Below are 18,579 nucleotides of genomic sequence, written 5' to 3'. Positions count from 1 at the left end.
CCTAAGAAAATCTAATTTAAAAGAAGCAATGCTCAATATTAAAATAGTCTTCGGCATTTGCTGATGGTATTTGCAGAATGACCTGTGGAAATCTGTAATTGGCTCATTGGGTATACCCTGATCAATATGACGTCACCACTGTCTGGTTCACTCATTCCTAACAATGGTGCCTTTCCAAGATGTCGAGAGTTTGGTCACTTCCCACCAGAGTGGCTAGATAACAAATCATCAAGGAAAAAAGAGAAGGAGAGAATAGAATATTTATTATACAGGACGCTGGACTAGATGCTTTATATACATTATTTCAGTTAATCCACCCAACACCTTGTAAGGTAGGTTACAGTCCTAATTGTGCAGATGAAAAATCTGGTTCAAAATGGGATAAAGTAATTTTTCCCAAGGGGAAGGAGGGAGAGAGGGAAAGAAGGAAAGAGAGAAAAAGAGAAAGAATGTTTACACACACGTACATAATTTGATTCAGGGAAGAAGATTTTATGCCCACTGTCTGATCTGTTTCCTGCTCATGTAATTAAAGCAAGTTATTCAAAGCAGAGGGTTATTAGATTACAATCAAATGGAAATATCTTTAAAAGTCACTATTTTTCTTTTTTATCTTTTTTTAAATTTTGAGATCATATTGGCTTATAATATTGTGTAATTTCAGGTGTACATTATTATATGTCAGTTTCCGTATAGACAGCGTTGTGCTCACTACCAAAAGTCTGGTTTTTACCCGTCACCATACATATGTGCCCCTTTACCCCTTTCGCCCTCCCCTCCACCTCCATCGCCCCTGGTAACCACTAGTCTGTTCTCCTTATCGATGTGTTTGTTTATCTTCCACATATGAGTGAAATCGTACGGTGTTTGTCTTTCTCTGTCTGGCTTATCTCACTTAACATAATACCCTCAAGGTCCATCCATGTTGTTGCAAATGGCACGATTCTTTCCTTTCTATGGCTGAGTAGCATTCCATTGTGTATATATACCACATCTTCTTTATCCATTCATCTGTTGGTGGGCACTTGGGTTGCTTCCATGTCTTGCAGATTGTGAATAATACTGCAATGAACATAGGGATGCATAAATCTCTTTGAATTGTTGATTTCACGTTCTTTGGATAAATACCCAGTAGTGGGATAGCTGGATCATGTGATATTTCTATTTTTAATTTTTTGAGACATCTGCATACTGTTTTCTGTAGAAAAGTCAATGTTATTTTTCTTTGGCAAAGATAAGTCATACCTGTTTGTGACCCGCTACAGCTGGGGCAGAGTCTAAAGAATGGAAATTTTAACTGGCATCTGTCAGTTATATAGGTCTGCCTATATGCATTGGTAGGGCAAGTGTCTGTTCATCAGGGAATGTCAGAAGACCCCCCACCACCCAGAAATGAATCCTGCAGTTTGCCTATTGTGGTACATGAAATTCCCAATTGGGTCTCTGCATTGGGCTGAGGCATGGTTCCAGGAAGACTAATATTAAAGTAGAAATTTCTCATCCTGGAGGAGCATCAAATTCCTGTTTTCATAATCAATGACACATTGGTCCATTTGGGTCCATCATAAGCTAACAGAGACCTGGGTCCTGGGAGCATAAGCCAGGGACATTCAAATGAGGTCAGTCGGAGTTCAGCAGCCTGAGGTGCTGCTCATGAAGAAGGGGTGCTGGAGTAGGGAGGCAGCCAGCAGGCAGCATGTAAGTCTTGGAGAATTGGTGGAAACAGCATTGAAAGGGAAGGAGGATGGCTGGGTAAAGAAGAACTTGCTGCGTGCTTTCCCTCTTTCATTTTATGGCACCAGGATCTGGCCAGTTGCTTAAATCAAAAACCTGGAAGTCACCATAAGCCATCTGGGAACATGTTAGAAATGTAGATTCTTAGGCCTCATCCCATCCCTAGGGAATCAGAAAATCTGGGGATGGAGCCTGATAATCTGTTTCACGGCAAGTTATCCAGGTGATTCTGATGCATGCTCAAGTTTCAGAGCCACTGGTTTGGGCCATTTAAATTTCTTACCCCGTTAAGTGGTCTCTCTACATCTTGTCTTGCAACTTGCCTCCATTCACCCCAACCTCGCAAAAATGCCGTTGACAATTTTGAGATCTTTCAGGAGCAAAAAGTATGATCAAGTCATTTCCCTGCTTATAATCTTTCACTGCATCCCTAGTGTTCTCAACATAACCTACAAGGCCCTTTGTGATCTGAGGTCTTCTCATGTCTCCAGCCTCACCTTGTGCCACTCCGTCAGAAGGACCTCTTCTCTCACCAGGCTATGCTGAGGGCTTCACAGGCCCTCAGAAGGACAATGCGATACCTGGTCACAGTTCCTGTTCATGTGCTGCTCCTTTTGCCCAGAATATCCCATTGCTAACCTCTCACCATTAAAGCTGACAAATCCTACTCATCCCTCCGAATGCTGCTTCACAGTACCTCTTTACCCGTCCAGACAGCAAGCCACCTCTTCTTCCAGGCCCCCACTGAGCCTTCCACCCATGTCTTTTCTAGGCATTACCATATTACCATAATTACTCAAGTCTGTTCTTCCCATCAGTTTGTGATCCCTTGGAGAGCAGAGACAGTATCTTTTTCACTTTATATCAACAGCATATTGCAAAGTGCCTGGCACATAATAGGTTTTTAATAAATGTTTTGTTTTGCGGAAGAGCAAAGATCAAAGATAAACTTTGTTAAATCATAGATTTGCCTAAAATTGCTTCCGTAAATGCTGATTCTTAAATATTCATTTGCCTCCTGTTTCATTAACTTTATTACCACTCTTCAGCTTAGTTCTAGGAAATTAAAGTGCATAAATAAGGCAATTTCTAAGGGCGAGTCAGAGAAGTCTATAATGACTTTTCCTAGAGGAGAGTTGGAGGTCGGGGAGGAGTCTAGTTATCTTAAGAAACGTAATGTACTATTTCTGAGTATGTGTGAATTAATTTTTTTTCATAAGAAGAAAAAAGTACTACTTGAAACAAAGGTCTTTTAAATGGAGATGTTTCCTTTGAAAAAAATTAAAATAAAATAAAGTAGTAATAAAAATGTATTAGAAACATTATTGTTAAGAGTTTAATAGTCCTTTTTCCTAGCCCAGTAGCCACCAAAATACAGGCTATGCAATCGGCATTAGGAAATGACAATTGTAGGGGCCGGCCCTGTGGCTTAGCGGTTAAGTACGCACGCTCCGCTACTGGCGGCCGGGGTTCTGATCCCGGGCGCGCACTGACGCACTGCTTGTCAGGCCATGCTGAGGCCACGTCCCACATAAAGTGGAGGAAGACAGGCACAGATGTTAGCCCAGGGCTAGTCTTCCTCAGCAAAAAGAGGAGGATTGGCATGGATGTTAGCTCAGGGCTGATCTTCCTCACAAAAAAAAAAAAGAAAATGACAATTGTTTTCAGCGAACTATTCTAATTAAGCTGAAATGGCATGACTTTTCTCTTGCAGTTAATGTGATTATTCTAGAATTCATTACAAATAATATTTCTTAACACATACAATCAGCATTGCAAAAATGGCCAATGAAATAATAAAGCTAAAAAAAATAATGCCTTATGCTGTCAAGGATGAGAAAAAACTTGGGATTCTAACACATTTCTGGTGAGACTAAGTTGATATACCCCTTTTGTATAGCAATTTAACAGTATATGTAAATAGCCTTAAAAATGACTATCCTTTTGAACCCAAAATTCCACTTCAAATAATCTATCCTAAGGAAATGATCAGAGATGCAGATTAATTTTTATGGACTAAAATTATTTAATCAAAATATAAATTAGAGGGGCCAGCCCGGTGGCGTAGTGGTTAAGTTCGCGCACTCTGCTTCGGTGGCCCAGAGTTCGAAGGTTCAGATCCTGGGTGTGGACCTATGCACCGCTTATCAAACCATGCTGTGGCAGGCATCCCACATATAAAGTAGAGGAAGATGGGCAGGGATGTTAACCCAGGGCCCATCTTCCTCAGCAAAAAGAGGAGGATTGGCAACAGATGTTAGCTCAGGGCTAATCTTCCTCACTAAAAAAACAAAACAAACAAAAATATATAAATTAGAAATATCTAATAATGTAGTTTAAAAAAATAATGCTACCACCATAAGTTGCAACCTTAGAAAATGGTATTCTGAAAAATATTTAATGAAAGGGGAAATATTCAAGATATAATGTTACGTGAAAAAGTCAAGACACTATAAATCTATAATTATTTCAAAATAAAAAGGATACATTATATAAATGTGTATGTATTTGTGTGTGTTCGGGGTTGTATATATGTGTGTGTTTCCCATAGAAAAGAGATTGAAGGGAAATACACTAAAAGGTAACTATTGTCACTTTTGAGTTGTAGGATAATGGATAAATAATTTTTATTTTTTGCTTTCTATTGTACTGTAATTTCCAATTTTTTATCATGACTATGTATAATTTTAGAATTAGAAAAAGAGCTGAACATCCTTTTACAAAAAAAAAAGGGAGGGGTGTCAAAATAGAGGCTATCCAGAAGGATGGCCCAGTTCTTTAACATAGTCTTCAATGTAAAAAGCAGAGCTCAAAGTGGAACCCTGGCTCCCCAGTTCTTTGTCTTCTCTAGTCTGTGTGGCATAGACTTGAACAGAGAGCCCACTGCCCCATCTTAGAGATCCAAATTAAATTTTAAGTGAGAAAATGGCAAGAATAGTGAAGTCAAAGGGAAAATATTCTAATTAAACCATCTCCTCCTGTAGATAAATGCTAATTGTGTTGACCTTGACAGAGAAGACTGAATTCCTCTGATTCACAAATCCAACACTAAATTTTTTTCCCAAGCTTCTCATTATAAGGGAGATTCCTGGCCTCCCCTTTACGTATAAAACCCTCATAGCTAAACTCCTCTACTCATTTCTAGACTGTTGTATAAATTCTTCAGTTGTGTTTACACGATGTGGCAAGGGAGGAAAGGAATTGGCTGAACCAGCAAATTTGGCCAACATTTTATAAAAACAAATGTAGTCAAATTAGTGACACATATTTAGATTTCTCCCTTCCCTCATTTTTTGCCTCTCCATCCTTTCCCTTCTTGTATCATTTCCTTTGGTATTGCATGAAATTGATAGCAACTTCAATAGCAACAACAATACACAGATTTATGTTATCAAGAGATAAACCCCTTCATTCCTTTTCAGCAACAAAGACAAAAGAAGGAAGTCACATTTTTCCCCAAAATTCATGAAGATAAGTTCAGTTAAATTCTTTTCATTCACAAATATGCTTGAGTAAACATATTCTTGTAAATATCAATTATTAAATAGTAACTTTTTAATTTAATATTGAAAAGTAACGAATAAAAAGCATTAGAATTTGATGAGAGTTTTTGGTTTGTTTGCCATATAGAAGGAAAATTAAATTAACTTTCCCTTCCTGAATAAGTACTTTCTTTTAGGTTAAAGAAAAAAACTGATCCAAATATGGCAAGACTAGCCTGCATATTAGCACCTAAAATAGCCTGTCTTCTAGAAGCTATTTATTATGGGCTTTTCATTTGACATTGCATAGTTGCTCCATTATTACTTCTCATAAAAATGTAATTAAATTCCAGGCAAGTCTTACGCCATTTAGGTCGGGTCTAAGGATTAGGTAGCACCAGACAGACTAGAAAGTGCCAGGCTAAACAGTTAATTCATGTAACACGATTTAATTGCCATAAATTAAGTGTGATCTAAATGAAGCATGAATATTTTAAATGCAGTTTCAAAGGTCACAATGTTTTATGGTTGTAAGAATTGATACCCTGAGACAAGCTTAATGTCAGCCTTTTCGAGAACTAGAAAATCCTTCTTAATTTTGAAAGTCATTTAAATGTACTTTATCTGAAAAGAGACTTTATTTGATTCAGTCAATCCATTTCTACTTGCATTTGGTATTTGTAATTAAATTTAAACTGGGGGACTGATTGTATTCATTCAACCTTCGACGAATAAGTTATTAGCCATCTACCATACACTAGACACTGATGAAGGTATTGAGGACATCTTAATGAACCAAATAGAACGAGGTTTGCCCTCACTGAGTTTATATTCTAGTGGGGGTAGCCAGGCATTAAACAAAATAAGTAAGTAAATTATAGTGTTTGTTAGAAGATAAGCGCTATGGAGGAAGAATAAAGTAGGGAAAGGATATAGGGGGTTTGTGGAGGAAGACATGCAATTTGCAATGGGGAGGGCGAGGCTGTCCTACAATGAAAATTATTTAGAGTTGCCAGTGACTTCACAGCAGGGCAGAGCAATCAGGACAGTGACCATCCCAGGAGACCAGGTGCCCAGTGAACTAGGCCAGCTCCATGTGCTGATCGAGGAAGGTGAGTCTAAAAATAAGTTGCAGCAGCACCCAGGCACCCAACTTTAGTTCTGAGACAAGAGGCTAGACCATAAAAGAAAAATATCAAGAGCAGGGAAGGGGATGGAGATTTCTAAGCAGATGGAGATATTTCTAGAACTCAGAAACAGGAACCAGAGTTGAAGCTCAAGTACATAGATCAGGAGGAGAAAACCAGGATGGATCTTGGGGAAAAAATGGCACCTCAGTTTCTGGACCCCATGAGCAGCCAAGCCACCAGACTTTGAGACTAAGATGTTTGGTACTTCCTACTAGGGGCCAGGATTAGAGATCCTGGGCGGAGTGGGTGGAGATCAAGGATGCAGGGAGAGGAGGGATGCTGAAGCTGGGAGTCTCGGTTGACCTGAAAGGCACAGCCAGGGATCAACTCTGCTCAGGTCTCAAAAAGTTGTGATGAGGCTGCTTTTGGTTGCCCTGCTCAGTGCAGAGAGCAAATCTGCTCCCCTCTGAGTGTCATCCTCAGTGAACCAGAGCATTACAGATCCAGACAAGACTCCTGGCCCATGACTCTATAGGTTGCTCTAATTATCAAGAGGAAAGTTATTTAGTCAAAGGAGACTCTAGTGATCCTTTTCCAAGGACCCTCCCCAGCACCAGTGTTGAGCGGCTACACTCAAATAAAAGGACTAACTGAGCAGATTGCTGTTTTCTCCAGCACTTCGTGGGTTAGCCAATGCCAATTCACGGCACTTTAGTGAACTTAGTTGCTGTGAAGCAGTTTCTCAACCTCAGCATTATTGACATTTTGGCCCAGATCATTCTTTTCTGTATAGGGGTAGGGGACTGTCCTGTGCATTGTAGGATGTTTAGTAGCATCCCTGGCCTCTACCTGCCAGGTGCCAGTGGCACCCCGTCCCCCACTAGTGACAATCAAAACTGTCTCCGTACATTGCAAAATGTTCTCTAGGGGCAGGATCACCCTCAGCTGAGATCCACAGCTATAAAAATTTAAGAAAATGAGTATAAGTCAAAGACTTATTTTAAAAAGTTTTTGAGTATTTTTGCTATGCAAGATATTACACACACAAAATTAGACACAATAAGGTGCAAAAATACTATCTGAATATCAGAAATGACTCCCAACAATTGGTTGAGGACAAAGTTTTCTATACTGAAAAATAAAAGCAGTGTGGGTTTTGGAAACAATTTAAGTTATTACATCAGAACATAATAAAAGTGGTTAGGAAATGCATCGAGCAGAGGAAGCACCGCGGGTCACTATCCGTTAGTCACGAGCTGGGCTGGCAGCTGCCCTTTGGGACTTGATGCTACTCTGGTGGTGGGAATAGGGGTAGATTCAGATCATCAGCTTTGGATTTAGAAACTTAGAAACGTGAATCAGAAAGGGCAGAATTTGAGGTCTGTTATTTGGAAGTCCTCCAGGCTTTGATATGCCTGTGTTTAGAAACCTTGGTAGGTAAGGGCTCTAAAATCTTCCCTCTCCACATCTAATTTCTATCTAGGGTGTACTTCCTAGACTTCTCTGCATCCACGTCCTCCATACCTTTTACTGTAAAATTATCATTGCCACTGGCAGACTTTTAGGATTCTTGTCACTATCAATCAGCATTTGGATCCACGCTGCCTAGAGGAACTGAGAAGCAGATATTTAAAAACTAGCAGGGATGAAAGAGGAGTCAGAGATTTGAGAGAGGAAGCATGGAGGAGCTATCCTGAGAAAGGAGTAAAGAAGACACTCCTGTTGAGATAAAACCATGTCATCAAGAAGTCATGTGATTTATGCTTTGGAGAAATAAAAATGTACTTGTTTATTCTTTCACTTGTAAAAATATTTGGGGGTTTTCTAGCTGATCACCCATCATCCCTATTAAGTAATTATCCTTTATTTTCACTTATCATGATGAGCAGTTATAATAATGATAAATATAGTGTATTTTTAAGAACCACCAGCTCATCAGATTGTAAAAGGTGTTTTATTAATACAGAGGATGAATAATATACAGAGTTGAATATTTGTTTGAGGTTGATAGAATTATGGGGTTCTTATCTCTTTCCTCTGTTTTAAAAATGAATTTATAATCAACTTATTTAAAATACTGAGAACATCTACATCCTTTAGTTATAAAAATAAGAGTAACTAATATCTACATAGATCTCACAATTTACAAAATATTTTTATAACTACTTCCTATGATTTGCATAATAACCCTGTGATGTAAGGATTATTTGAAACTCATTTTGCAGGTAAAGTAACTGAAGTTGAGATTAGTTGATTTAAATATAGTCTATTCTTAGGATGAAAACCATGCCATCAAGACAAGTAGACTGCTGTCAGACGTCAGTGTTTTCACCATGTCTGTAGGAGAAAGAAACCACAAGAATCTTGTTCTGTGAAGCCCTGAAATTAACTATCCAAGAAAATGATATATTCAATTTTGTCAGAAACTTCTTTTTGAAGCATTAGATAATATTTGATGTATGTAGATCAATTTGCACCAATTGTGTTTGTATTGTACTAGAAAAAAAGTCAGATTCATTGCCAAAGTGATGAGAAAAGTGCCTCATTTAATGATGACATATCATAGGTATTCTATCATATTCTTGTTGGAAAATTGTTGGCTAAAAAATTCAGGAATTCTTGTTCTGTTGTGACAAGTGCGATACATTTAATCAGGGGCGTGCTCTAAATCCTTGCCCCTTCTTAGTGCCTCTGTGTGTGTGTGTGTGTGCACGCGCACGCACGTGCTACCAAACATAAGGAGCTAAAGTGCTTTCTTTGTGGCCTGATGCCTACACGTATTTTTTTAAGTACATGAAAATATAAGCTTAGAGGGTTATGATTAGGAGCATGGATTTAGAGCCATAGTTTTTAGTTTCTAATCCCAGCTGTTCTACTTATTAGCTGTATGAACTTGGTCAAGTTAATTGACGTCTCTGTGCCTCAGTTTCCTCATCTGTGAAATGTGGAGGTAATAATAGAGTCTACCTCATAGAGTTGTAGTGAGGAGGAATTGAACTAATATTTCAAAGCATTTAGAACAATACCTAGTATATACTAAGCACAGTGTATTGGCTATCATTATTATTATCTTATTATTATTACCTAGGATCCATGGCAGTCTTAATCAAACATCTCATCAGCTCGGTACATCCTTGCAAGGAAATGGGATGAACATGGTAACTGCAGATAAATATCTTCATTAGGAAACTTCCAGTTTGAATAAAGCATGTTGAGAAAACATTTCACTCACTTTTCCTAAAGAAACGGTTGTTTCTGGAAGGAATGGTCTTCACATTTGAATTGAGAACACATTTGCAACAGCTAAATGACTTTCTCCAGTGAGATTTTCCACTGGGGATCTTAATGTGGCAAAAGAAAGCAAAAATGAACTATATTCATTTCTTTCTATCTTGTATTTTATTTACAATGGTGATTTGATGAGAGATGCGCTCTAGAATTAAGAGTTGGTGATTGAATCAGAACGTACTTTGAGGAAACTGAACATAAGAATTCCTTCAGTGTTCCCCTTCCACTGTCGTAAATGACGTGGTGAACCTATGCCACTTGCTTGTACTTGATTGTGCAGAATAAAATTTTCATCAGTTTTCCAACTAAAACAAAGGGCCAGGAACTGATTTGAGGGCAAGTTTCCTTGTTTCTTGAAGATCATAGGAGAAAAGCTACCACAAAAGATTCACAAAGCTGGTTAAATTTTGAAAACAAGAAAATGTTCAAGTATTCTCAATATCACACAACACAATAGTTCTTTAATTCTCTCTTTCATTGCATTGTTTTGCTCTACATAGACAAGAGAGCAGTCCTCTTGTAGAAATCTTTGATAAGAGGCTGGGAACATATGTTAAGGAAGGAGTAGAATTCCTCCCCCTTTTCAGAGAGTACTATTACCAACCTAACCCAGATAACTGGCTTTTGTGTCTTTTTCACTATCCTTTCTTTTTTAAAGTTCTATGTGTTAGTTTCTCCACATGAAAATGTGTAGAAGCCATGCTTTCATGTCCCCATGTATTAATACTCAAACTGACAACCATTGCAACTTCTCAGAACCAGAAGTGGGAGCATTTCTTTCAAAGATGTGCATGTCTAAGTAAAACTGTACCCATCAGGATTTCCCAAGTTCATTATGACTTCCAGATTCATCGTGTGTCACGAATGTCCCCGGTAAAAAGTCTTTCTCGTGTATAGCATGAATCTTCATACTCTAATTTAAAGGGTTTTTTTTCACTCTTGCTGCCTTGAAAATGAAGAAAGCTTTGATTTCCAAATTTTGATTTAAAATTTTCCCGCCTCATGAGTCACTTATGAAGTCTCAGTTTTCAGTTACTCTCTTTATTTGCTAGGTGCCTAGCACTATGCTGGATTTGTGAAGTTTATAAAAAAGGGACATGAGTCCTACAACTCACATGCTAAATGTTTTGATGTCAACCCTGTGTTCAATAGAATCGGGGATGTGAGACACCAACATGCATAAGAAAATTTGCACAAGTTCTTTTGTTCTTTTTTCCTCTTCTCCTGTTAACCTTCTCTGAAGTTTCTTCAGCAATTCATTCATTGATTCCACAAATATCTATTAAATGTTTACTGTGTGCCAGGTTTGACACTAGGTGCTTAGAAGACAATGTTAAGCAAAAATAGATGTGTTCTCTGCTGTTATAGAGCTTATGTGTTCTACTATTCTAATGGGAGAGATGGACATTATTGAATAATCACACAAATGTAAAATTCCTACTGGGACAAGGGTTACAAAAAAGAGGTATAATGGTACCATACTAGTCTAAAATAGGAGTATTTTTTCCAAGAGCCTATGTAATATGTGATTATTTGTTTCTCCCTATTCACTATTTTTAATTGAGGTTTAAGTAACATATAGCATTATATTAGTTTCAAATGTACAACATAATGATTTGATATTTGTATATATTGCAAAATGGTCACCACAGTAAGTCTAGTTAACATCCATCAACATACATACTTACAAAAGTTTTTTTTCTTGCGATGAAAGCTTTTAAGATCTACTCTCTTAGCAACTTTCAAATATGCAATACAATGTTATTAAATATAGTCACCATGCTATACATCACATCCCCATGACTTATTTATTTTATAACTGGAAGTTGGTACCTTTTGACCCCCTTCACCCATTTTGTCCAGCCCCCTGCCTTTGGCACCCCCTACCTGTGGAAGTCACCCCTATTCACTCTTAAGTGGGCAAGATCTATACACATTTGGTGTTCGTCAGCAGATAGAAGTGTATCTGCTCTTCAGAGCTTAAGCTCGAGAGCAGGTTGGTGTGCAGAGCATTGAGTCCAAACCCAGGTTAGCAGGCTTTCTACTAGTACTCCTCAGCTCCAGTAACCCAGCATCTCCCCGTACCTCCACTGCTAAAAAGATGGAGGGCACACAAAGCGACAGGGCACACATGCACTGCTCTCTAGACCTTGCAAGTCTGTTCCTCTCAGAAGCAAGATGCCAATGCCTATACCCCTGCCACTTCCGGCCTAGTGTGTCTCTAAATGCGTTTAGAAGAATGAGGGAGGAGAGGAGGCAGCTCCAGGCAAATTCAAAGAGCAGAACTCATCCAGTGGAGTGACAGCAGCCCTTTTTTCTAAGCCGTCCAAATCCTGGATCTCTGAGTCAGGGGCCAGACTGTAGGAGAGAGAGAAAATCACTCCCCAGATTTTCCCCGGTGATCTCTGTCTTCTGAGGAGAAGCATGAGTTTTCCACAAGGTAAAACTGTGTGCGTGAGAGAGAGAAAGAAACCTCTCACTGGTTCTTCCTTGGGCTGGCATTTTGAGTTGCCATCTTTTTTCACTGTCTTCATGTATATTTTAGTGGACAATTGGGAGATGCTCTATCAGAAGCTCTCAGCAAGGTGCCATTTTAAACTGGAAAATTACACGGTTATAATTTAATATAGAACAATTGGCCTTCAGTTCAGAGGCTTCACCTAATGTCACAGGTTCTTTGTGCCTAAAAGGAAGTCAGTCTTTCCTTTGCTCACCCCACCAGTCCCTGCTAATTGTGACTCTACTGTGTGGGTCTAGGCTTCCTAACGATGGTCTCCAGTGAGGAAAGGGACACAGTCCTCTTCAGCAATGAGCAGTTTAGTTATGTGTTTTGACAAGTTCTTTGTTCAGGAGGCCTAAAGATATCCTGGTATGAGCCCTATCATCCTTTGCCAGTGCACCAATTGTCTGTGGCTTCAAAGATCCTCGTCATGCACATTTGCTGGTTATGTCACCACTTCTCCTACCACATTCTTGGTTGAGTAAAAGGGTGGAACCCTGCACTGATTCCATAGCAGGGCCCAGGTCACAGTTTCACCCCCACGTCCTAAATTACTAGTGATCAAAGACCCTAACTTGTCCGAAGACATCCTATCTGAGGTCAGATGGATCCAGGTAAAACCCTGAGGAAAAAAATAAGGACTTTTTAACACCTTCATGTTCCTCTTTCTTCATCCTTTGGCTTGCCTGATGGGTGTCAGATTCTTTTAGGCCACAAAGGTTTCCTTAGCTGATCTGTGTCATCATGACAGGGACCACAGACATCAACAGAGGCCAGTCCTTTTGTCCTAATTCCAGGCTTCTTCTAGCCGCCTGGTCTTCTTAGCATTCTAATGCCCCTCACCCCTGAGGGATGTGGGAATTCACAACCACTTACCCCATTCCATGCCGGAACATACGGGTCTTATGTGGTGGCCCTTGGGCTAATCAGTTTGACCCTCCCTCTGTCATTGTTAATGCAGGTGCCCTGTTGCCCTGATACCATGCTGGGTGTGAAACTTCTCTAAAAGGCTTGCAGGGCTCCTGAGCTACACTCTAAGAAGCACAGGACACACTTCAACTGGGTTTCCAAAAATCGTTCTGGAGATTTCTATCGCCTGCCCCTGGAGTTTGACAGCCAGCATGAGGCAGAGAGCATGTCCCCTTCATCCCTTCAGCAGGACCAGGCAGGGTTCTGTCAGCCGCGTCCTCCCCTGCCTGCTTTAGGGCTGATTTTAGAACCTCAGCGGTCTCGTCCTCCAGACCACAGCTCTTGTTCTTCCCGTCCAAGCCTTTTTGGAATTCCAAACAAACAAAGCAACACAATAACAGCAAGTGTCTGAAATACAGAGCTGTGGCAAATCAAGAGCACTTTACTTTTAGACTTTTGTGTCTGCTGTAAATCCACTCAGAAATTTAACCAGCTCCCCTGAAGCCACTGGGAGCACAGCCATGAGATAAACAGAACCCGCTAGTGAGGGTTACAGGACTGAAAAATGTATTTGCTAAAATGTCAAAAATATAATCTCACTTAAAGAATTTTAGTCACCAATTTTGGGGCATATAGACATTTTTAAAAACATCTTCAAATCATACCTTGCAATACAAGAGACCGTAAATGGCGTTCCTCCTGACTCTCAGGACAAAAGCAGCTATTTCTAGCTTCTGAGGCTTGTAAAGTACACACAAGGAGCTCAGGATTAAGTGACAGAGGAATGGCTGGAGTTCCTGACAAAATCCCCACGTGATCCGACGTCTGTGAGTCACCGATGCAGGTTCCAGTGCCTTTTGTTGGCACGGCCTGTGCCAGGCAGGTGGGTTCCTCGGGCTGCCGCAGTGCCCTTCTGAAGCGAGATCCAATGCACCAGGACGAAGTGTTTAGGAAGGAGATGCTTGTTAAGCCGCCAGGAGAAGCAGACATGATCAAGAAGAGGCAGAGAGAAGAGAGGAGAGCAACTTGCAGCAACGATATCACATGACAGCAAAGACGAAAGCTGCCCATCACAGAATCATGGTGACCATGGAGCTGGCACTGCAGACACCACTCTGAGGAACCCAGAATTCCTCTGTCTCAGAAAAAACAAACTCGCCCTAATTGGAAGCACTTCTGACAAATAAAATGCCAGAGGAAAATGCTGTCACTTTTCCCTTTTCAATCATAAATTACCCTAGTTTCCTGGAAAAGTGTGTCTAGATAGACTTATTGCCCCTTGAAAATGCCAGAGACCTGGTCTTTGCTTGAAGATGCAAAAAAATTCCTAACCATTCAGACTTCCAGAACCTGGGGGTGAACATTGCCACAAGTGATCAATGAGTGCCTACTCTCTGAGGCATGAGGGTGAGCCGGCTGGAGCCATTACAGGAGCCAGTTCTTGTTGTGACAAAGCGCATCCTGGCAAAGCCACAAAAAAGAAAATTATAGCAATCGATACAGATCAAAATGAAAACCGGATGAAGGTTTCAACCAAACCTGTCTTCACCTTTGTAATGGATTAACTTCTGGGTACTAACATCAGCACAATTTGTAGATTCAGGACATTGAATGTGGGAGTCAAAATTGGGTAGAAACTTAATTGAAACTATACTAGACCCTTGACATTTACAAGGGTTAACACTGCCTCCCACACTTGCCAACTTCCCCCATAATTGAGCTGCATTTGAAGTCCTCTTTATCCCTTTAAGCGACTTGTACATACCTTGGCTCTGCACAGCCCCTCTGGATATATTTAACAAACGACAGTCCACAGATAATCTATAGATGTACTGTAGGCCTTGAAAGAATTCACAGTGAAGCCTCCTATAAGGAATCTTGCTTATCCATGCTCAAGCTTATTGGGGCTAATCCTATGGAATTTACCAGAGAACAGATAAAATCTAGGAAATATAGCCTACCCACAAGATTCTCAGCCAAATAGCAAAGCCAGTGTGGTAGGAAGAATAATGTCTCCCTCTCCCAAAATGTCCATACCCTAATCCCTGGAAACTGTGGCTATGTTACCTTACATGACAAGAGGGAATTTACGGTGTGATTAAATTAAGGACTTTGAGACGAGGGGATTATCCTGGATTATCCAAGTGGACCCAATGTAATCAAAGGGTCCTTATAAGAGGGAGCAGGAGAGTCAGAGTCAGAGAAGATGTGACCATGGAAGCAGAGATTGTAATGACATTGCTGAAAGGGGGGTCACAAGAAAAGGAATGAAGGCAGCTTCTAGAAGCTGGAAAAGGCAAGGAATGAATTCTACCCTGGAGCTTCCAGAAAAACCTATTTTGGACTTCTGACCTTCAGAACTGTAAGAGGATCAGTTTGTGTTGTTTTAAGCTACTGAGTTTGCGGTAATTTGTTACAGAAGTAATAGGAAGTTAATACAGTCAACGGGGTTCATCTTTAACACTCTGCCTTTCTTCTCATTTTCTCTTTCCAACATCGAATGAAACATCTAATTCAATCAAAGTTTCTGGAACAATGTTCTTTCTTTCAGGAACAACTCTCTAACAATCTCATTCACTCTCACCTGCTGTGACGTTATAAATAACTCCTCCGAGGAGAATTTGCCTTTCCAAACAGGACCAGGGAGAATATATTTTCTATAGAAGGAAAGAGAACTGATGCTGAATAACTACTTAATGCTGGGACCATAGAGGGTATTTTGCACGTATCTTATTTCATCTTTCCAACTCCTCTCTGAGGTATCGCTTCCCCCACCATTTTGTAACTGAGGGTTCCAAAGTTGAGAGAGGGTAAATAACTTATACTGTGAATGAGTCACCAGAGGTGAGACTAGTAGAGCCCAGGTCTAGATGACTCCAAAATTCAAGTTCTTTCTTGCCTGTAATTTACTGATACAAAACAGTGAAATGCTATCAGCAGACTGTCAGCCTCAATCTGGAAGAAATGGCGATCTGGGAAGCAGGCACCACTCGCTGGAAAGATCAGGTGAGGGGACAGTTAGACTCTGGGAGGACCTTTCTGATAGGTCGTCGTGGACACTCACGCTGTGTCTCCTCTCAGGGACAAAACCAGTCGACGGTGCATGTTGCCGTTTCTAATGATTGTTTTAAATCTGCTTATAGGGGTATTTGCGTTTGGACTTTTTGCTACTGACATTTTTGTCAACGCCGGACAAGTGGTCACCGGACACCTAACGCCGTACTTCCTGACGGTGTGCAAGCCGAACTACACCAGCGCGGACTGCCGCGCGCACCACCAGTTCATCAACAACGGGAACATCTGCACCGGCGACCTGGACGTGATCGAGAAGGCTCGGAGATCCTTCCCCTCCAAACACGCTGCTCTGAGCATCTACTCCGCCTTATACGCCACAGTGAGTGTGCGAGCTGGGCGTCTCTCCCAAGTCCAGTTTTGGCTGAGATGTGTGTCTCTTTCCCCTGCTCACTCTCCTTCTTTCATCGCTGTCATTTATAGTGATTTTTTGTGTGTGTGAGGAAGAGTAGCCCTGAGCTAACATCTGCCAATCCTCCTTTTTTTGCTGAGGAAGACTGGCCCTGGGCTCACATCCATGCCCATCTTCCTCTACTTTATAGGGGACTCCGCCACAGCATGGCTTGACAAGCAATGCGTTGGTCCCAGCCCGGATCCGAACCCGCGAAGCCGGGCCACGGAAGCGGAGCGCGTGCACTTAACCACTGCGCCACCAGGCCTGTGCCTATAGTGATTTTTAAAGTCTCCTTACAATATGTTTTTCCTGTATTATATCATGTTGTTGCCCCCAGCCCCAACATCCCAGTGTAATATTCTGACCTGCCAGATGATATTAGTTCTGGAAAGAATGTTGATAATCACTTAGTCAAATCTTCCCATTTTAGAGATGCAGAAACTGAGGCCCAGAGACTGGCTGAGAAACACAAAGTCAGAGCTGGGACCCAGGCTTCTGGCACCGCGTCTGAGATTCTCTCACTGTCCCAGAACTCTTTGCCAAAGTTTTGGTTGGTTCCAGAATGGCACACATTTCTCACACCTGCCTACAAATCTGCAGGTTTGGCCCTATGTGAATGGCTGCCTGGCGATGCAGCAGACGCAGGATAGACACAGCTCTCCTCAGCTCCTCCTCACGCTCTGCCCCATCACTCTGCCAGGAGAGATGCGTGATCCCGCAAGACCCCCAACACCCGGAAGTTCACTTCTCACGGCTCCCCAAATCCCACAGGCTTTGACTGTCCCCACTGGGTATAATGGTCTCTTTAAATTTTTTACTTTCATCGGGAAAACCTAAAGCGTGTCCCACGTCTTAAAATACAAGAAGAAACAATGGTGTCCCTCCTATTTTTCCACTCTTAGATTGTATCCGTTTTGGAAGTGATTTCACCTTTCTCTGGCCTGTGCTTCCTTCCGGAGAGTGTAGAAGTATAGGGATCAGCGCAAAGGCTGGGTATCATGTGTATTTACCTGGGGAAGAGGAACTGTTGGTTGCAAACACCCATTTTCCCTACTTAACTTATTTTATGTTCAGGATAGTCTAGTGATTCTCAGTGAAAGCTGAGGGAAGGAGAAGGCAGAGGAAAGACCCCTTTCAAACCATCCATTCTTCCCAGAGATTCTGAGCGCTCCCTCGCCCCACCCCAAGGGGAGCTCGTTCCCACCCCTTCCAGTGGGAGTCACTGTGCTCCCTACCGAGAGTCGGCCTCTGATGGAAGAGTGTCCGGGCCATCGCCCCCAATACTTAGATTCAGGGTGGAAAAAAGGTGACCTTCTACAGGTCTGGTCTATTTAGCAGAGTTTTAAATAAATTGCTGAATGTTCTCTTTAAGAGAATGGTTCCTTTGTGTGTCATTTACAGGATCACATCTATAGGATCAATTTGTCAACCACCAAGTAGCCCAAATAAGTCTTCCTAGTTATTCCTTTTAGATCTACTTTTTAATGAATACATGATAAAAGTTATTTCAGCTGCCCCACACTAAGGAAACATGAATGTAAATGATATAAATGCCTCAATTTGCAAAACAGATCAATTGTAGCTTGGTGAGGCTTCTTTGCTTCACCAAAAAAAGAAAAAAATTTATGCCGGGTATTTTTTACATGAAGGAAGTCCTCTAAGGCATTTAGCATATTTGCCATTTTTCAAAGTATTGATTTGTCCTAAGTTGTCTAGAACCTAAGTTATATGAAGCAATGTACTCTCGTACCTTTCTCTGTATTTTTATCTTAAAGTCATTGCTGTGTGAAATTAATTTTTACAACATTGTTATAAAAATAAATCCGTTACTCATAATAAACTACTATCTCATCAAATGAGATATAAATTTCTTTTGGGGAACAAAGAAGTGAGTATAGTCAGCTCACTCAGAATAGATGCTGCTATAGCACATGTTTTCAAGGATTCAGATATAATCCAATTCAGATCATGCCCCACAGACAGACTATAATCAGATAAACCCTGAAACAAGATTCCAATTGTGTGAACATTCTCTGAGCCCCTATTATGTGTGAAGTGCTTTCAGAAATT

At 40.8% G+C, this 18,579-nt stretch overlaps 1 protein-coding gene across 1 annotated transcript in view; it reads left to right on the top strand.

The window, feature by feature from the left end:
• Positions 1 to 18,579, top strand: part of PLPPR1 (phospholipid phosphatase related 1) — a 256,655-nt gene that overhangs the window by 225,894 nt on the left and 12,182 nt on the right. Inside the window, exon 5 of the mRNA XM_014782029.2 lies at positions 16,187 to 16,437. Coding sequence (XP_014637515.1) covers positions 16,187 to 16,437 — 251 coding nt within the window. The remainder of the gene's footprint in view (positions 1 to 16,186; positions 16,438 to 18,579) is intronic.

This window comes from Ceratotherium simum, chromosome 29, assembly GCF_057802395.1.
Source record: "Ceratotherium simum simum isolate JZ-2026a chromosome 29, ASM5780239v1, whole genome shotgun sequence".
In the NCBI taxonomy this organism is placed as follows: Eukaryota; Metazoa; Chordata; class Mammalia; order Perissodactyla; family Rhinocerotidae; genus Ceratotherium; species Ceratotherium simum.
The sequence above is the reverse complement of the archived record's forward strand: the minus strand, read 5'-3'. Positions and strand labels throughout refer to the sequence as shown.